This window comes from Carlito syrichta, unplaced genomic scaffold (genome assembly GCF_000164805.1).
Source record: "Carlito syrichta isolate Samal-C Ts95f unplaced genomic scaffold, Tarsius_syrichta-2.0.1 Scaffold169078, whole genome shotgun sequence".
Taxonomy (NCBI): domain Eukaryota; kingdom Metazoa; phylum Chordata; class Mammalia; order Primates; family Tarsiidae; genus Carlito; species Carlito syrichta.
In genome coordinates this window covers 187,448-191,592 of record NW_007113174.1, presented here as the reverse complement: position 1 = coordinate 191,592, position 4,145 = coordinate 187,448, and the positions used below count along the sequence as shown (strand labels likewise).

General features: G+C 43.8%; 1 protein-coding gene across 1 annotated transcript in view; it reads left to right on the top strand.

Annotated features, from left to right (window-relative positions):
- Window positions 1–4,145, top strand: part of LOC103252609 (retinitis pigmentosa 9 protein homolog) — a 44,255-nt gene that overhangs the window by 23,939 nt on the left and 16,171 nt on the right. Inside the window, exon 2 of the mRNA XM_021709183.1 lies at window positions 7–120. Within this exon, the coding sequence (XP_021564858.1) occupies window positions 7–120 (114 nt within the window). The remainder of the gene's footprint in view (window positions 1–6; window positions 121–4,145) is intronic.

Sequence of the window (4,145 nt, the reverse complement as noted above, 5' to 3'; positions counted from 1 at the left end):
GCCGAGGAGGCTCCTCGCGCTGCGCCTTCGGGGCTGGGTTTCGCCGCCGCGGGGCGGAGCGGAGCGTTCTCGGGCGCTCCTCGGTGTTTGGGGACTGAACCCACAAGTTCGGCTGGGCAGGTTGGTCGCTGTCGTGTCGCCTTTTAGTTCATGGGCCTCTAAGAGACGGAGAAAATCCTAATTTTATCGTCTGCTGTGAAAGGGAAGAGGAAACGAGTCCTGTAATGTTAGGAAGGGAAGAACCGAGGATGGGGAAGGCAGTGTAGACTTGTCTGGGCCTCGGGAATTTCTGCCAGGACCCGAGGGCGGAAGTTCAGAGAGGCCGGCTGCGCTCAGGGTAAAGAAGAACTTGGGGCCGGAGTCATCGTTCCGTCCCTTGTCATCGCGGCCTGACTTAGCAGGCACCGTGCTCCCCTCGCCGCAGAGGGCTCAAGGAGAGCCCAGCTAACCCGGGAGAGGGGTGTGAAGACTCAACTGTCGGGGAAGGACATTCCCTCTACCCTTCTAGGTTCCTCGGCTGAGCTACAAATGAACTTGTGTAAGACATTAATAGAAGATAAACTAGTTTGATTACGTACCCATGCACCGGAGTGCCACAAAAATAGCCTCAAGAAGGGCCAGGGGATAATGGCTTGGGACTTCTAGGGGGTGGTGGAGATGATTATTATGGGAGGGTCCGGGGAGGAAATGTATGGGGAATTAAGATTGCCTGATATACAGATAAGCCTTACAGGTGATAAAAGTCATCTCCAACCAGCTGTCTTCCTGATACAGATTCCTTTACTAATAAAGGTTTCCTTTATGGAAGTAAGTTTCTTTTTACCAAAGAGGAGTCTTATACTTTATTTTAGGCAGCTGAGGGCAAGTTGAAGCAGTTTTCCCGTGTTGGTTGGTTCTCAGTTTATTTTAGCTGGAAGTAATCAATATGCCAGGCAGACATATTTTGGGATGGTGTTCTGCAGTCATTTATCAGGGTGGTGTTTCCTGAGTTCTAACATAAAGCTTGGTAGGAGGTTGGATTAGCAACCCTTTCAGTTCTTGTTTGTGATTCCATAATTAGCCACATAAATCAGACTTTTCTAAGTGTGATGTTCACTGAGTTATTCCACAATTTGTTTCTGTTTCAAGCACTTCTAGTTACCTATGCTAAGTAGGTGTTAAATTAAGTATAGCCTTGAGCTATATTTTAAGTTTGGCCTAAAGTTTTCTCTATACATAGGGAACTGTAACCTATGTGGAAGTGTTAACAGACTGTAACCAAGTCTTATAACAAATAGCTGAGTCAGCCAATTACTGTAGCCGATTTTCAGACAATCACAGATGGCCGATTTTTGAAACCCTGTCCAAACCTGGCAAATTCCAAGCTGTAACCAATCCAGCTGTTTCTGTACCTCACTTTAGTTTTCTGTATGTCACTTTCCTTTTTCTGTCAATAAATGTTATTCAACCATATGGCAGCCTCAGAGTCACAGTGAGCCTATTCTGGTTCTGGAGGCTACCCAACTTGCGAATGTTACAGCCTGACTGGGTTCTTATGCCCCCTGCCCAGAAAAATTGAGACTGACAGCAGCTGTTACAGTAGAGAAAGAGTTTAATGTGGTAAAGTAACTGAGCAGGATGGAAAATACGTTTCTCAGATTTGCATCCCCAAGAGGCTTAGGCTAGGATTTTTCAAGGAATTAGTTGGTGGGTAGGAGGCTAGGGAAGAGGTGCTGCTGATTGGTTGGGGTTGATGTCATGGGGGTGTTGACACTATTTTTGTGTGTAGAGCCAGTTTCTGGGAGAGAGTCACAACAGGACTGGTGGAGTCAGCTTCTTGGTATGTGTCCCAGGTCTGGGTAGGGCCTCAGGTCCATCTGAATGCAAATTCTAAAAAATATCTCAAGCACCATTAGGTTTTGTTCCTGGATAAACTAATCTAGCTGTTTCTCTTGTGGTCAGTGGAAGATGAGAGGACAGAAGGGAGTTTATTTCTGCAGCCAGGTTACAAGGAACTGGTCAGTATCATTACCAAAAACCTGCTTAAAGGGTGTGCAAGCTTACTTCAGAATTTATACTTATATTCCGTAGCCCCTTACCTACCTGGAGGCTAAATTAACAAGGGCATGACTCAGGATCTTCTAACAGTCCTTCATCCACCCTGAGGCTAAGTTCCTTGGAGTGGGGCAATGGAAAGTTACAACAATCTAAAGAAGCTACCTTGGTACATTTAGATAAACAACTTTGAATCAAACATGAGAAGTGTAAGAAACCCCATTCTCAGAACCCCGGCCCCTAACAGTTTTACAACAGAGAGGCTGTCTATAAAGCCAGTCTTACCATGGGCTGCTGACTCCTAAGCAGTAAGCCATAATGGAGGTAGCTTAGCATGCCTGAGCCCGTGGGTTCGAGACCCGCCTGGGCAGGCGAGACCTCATCTCTACAATAAAATCAAAAAATTAGCCGGGCGTGGTAGCGTGCGCCTGTAATTCCGGCTACTCGGAAGGCTGAGGTGGAAGGCTCACCGGAGCCCAGCAGGTCGGGGCTGCGGTGGCCAGGAGTGGCCACTGCACTCCAGTCTGGGTGACAAAGTGAGACTCCAATTCAAAAAAAAAAAGGTACACAGAAGGCAGGGTTCCTGGAGATCAAAGCTGCTCACACCTTTCAGGCTGATCAAACTTTAAATGCCATTAAGGAGATCAGGAAGACATCAGGCTCATTTTTGTTTGTTTTGAATAGAGATCTTACTTTGTCACCCAGGCTGGAGTACAGTGCTCACCACAGTCTCAAGCTTCTGAGCATAGGTGATCCTTCCACCCCAACTTCCCCAATAGCTGGGACTAGAGTAATCTGCTACCATGACCATTGTATTTTTTTATTTTTTGTAGAGACAAGATCTCACTATATTGCCTAGGTTGGTCTCGAACTCCTGGACTCAAACAATCTTCCCACCTTGGCTTCCCAAAGTGCTGGGATTACATTCATGAGCAACCACACACAGCAAGTTTCATATAGGTGATTTCAAGAATAGTTCTTTGCTCAATTAAACTCTGTTAACTTGTCTACAGCTTAAAAAATAATAATATAAGGAAAGGTCCTCAAAGAGTTGAAATCCTTCATAATTAACCTTCTGAGAGATTTTACGCAAAATACATTTCTTTGCTGGGGCCTGGCCTGCTTTTTTCAGCGTGGCACAAGAGCTGAATGACTTATCACCTTGGCAGGGCAGTGGTTGCAAGATACAGACCCTGCATTGTGGGCATCACATTACAGGGCGTTCCTGGCCCTTTCAGTTCACTCTGTGGTGCTCTTGGTTTCCTATGGGAGTCAGATGTTCAGAGATCTTTCCCTGCCCAGCCCTCAGTATATTTCGCTGCTGCAGGATGCCAGATGGTGGTTAATACCATCCATTTACTTTGTAGCTCACGGAGCTTTTTCACAGATGAGAAAGATTATAACTTTCACAGATGAGAAAATGGGGCCACAGTGGTTAAATCATGAGATCAAGGATACATTGACCAGCTAACCAGCAAATCTAGAGCTGAACCCAGATGTCTAATTTTCAGACTGGTGGGGTTTTTGCAGTTTCTGAGTTTTAAAACTGGGTACGCTATTGACATGTTTGCTTTGGCTAGTTCAGAATCTTGATTTTTAAATTATGTTATATTAATTTTCAAATAATACATATAAGTATACTTACAGAGTAATGCTTATATGTAGTTTTAAAAAGTTGAAATAGTACTTAAAATGCTACAAAAAATAGCACTGGGCTGCCAGACTCCTCAGTAAACCCACATGTTTCCTGTATCCTTTTCCCTGTCCCAAATAAGGCTTCTGTGTGCAGACTGTTTTAGGTTTTATTTCTGGGGCTTACCTGAATATTTTAAAAACATATATTTAAACTGTTTTCCTTCATTCAAGAATTTTAGACATATCTGTTCTTGTTATATAGGTAATTTAGCCTTCTTGTTTCCATTTTTCCAATATATCTCCATTATAACCACTTTTGCTAAATCAGTGTTAGTATTGCCCTTATTATAAATGCAGTATTGTTCACTTTTAAGCCAAGTAGCATCCTACAATTTCTTTTGCTTTCTACACTACTGTTGTCTTTCAAGTAATTAATGAGAGCCTTCAGTTTTCTTTTTCTTTTTTTTTTTTTTTTT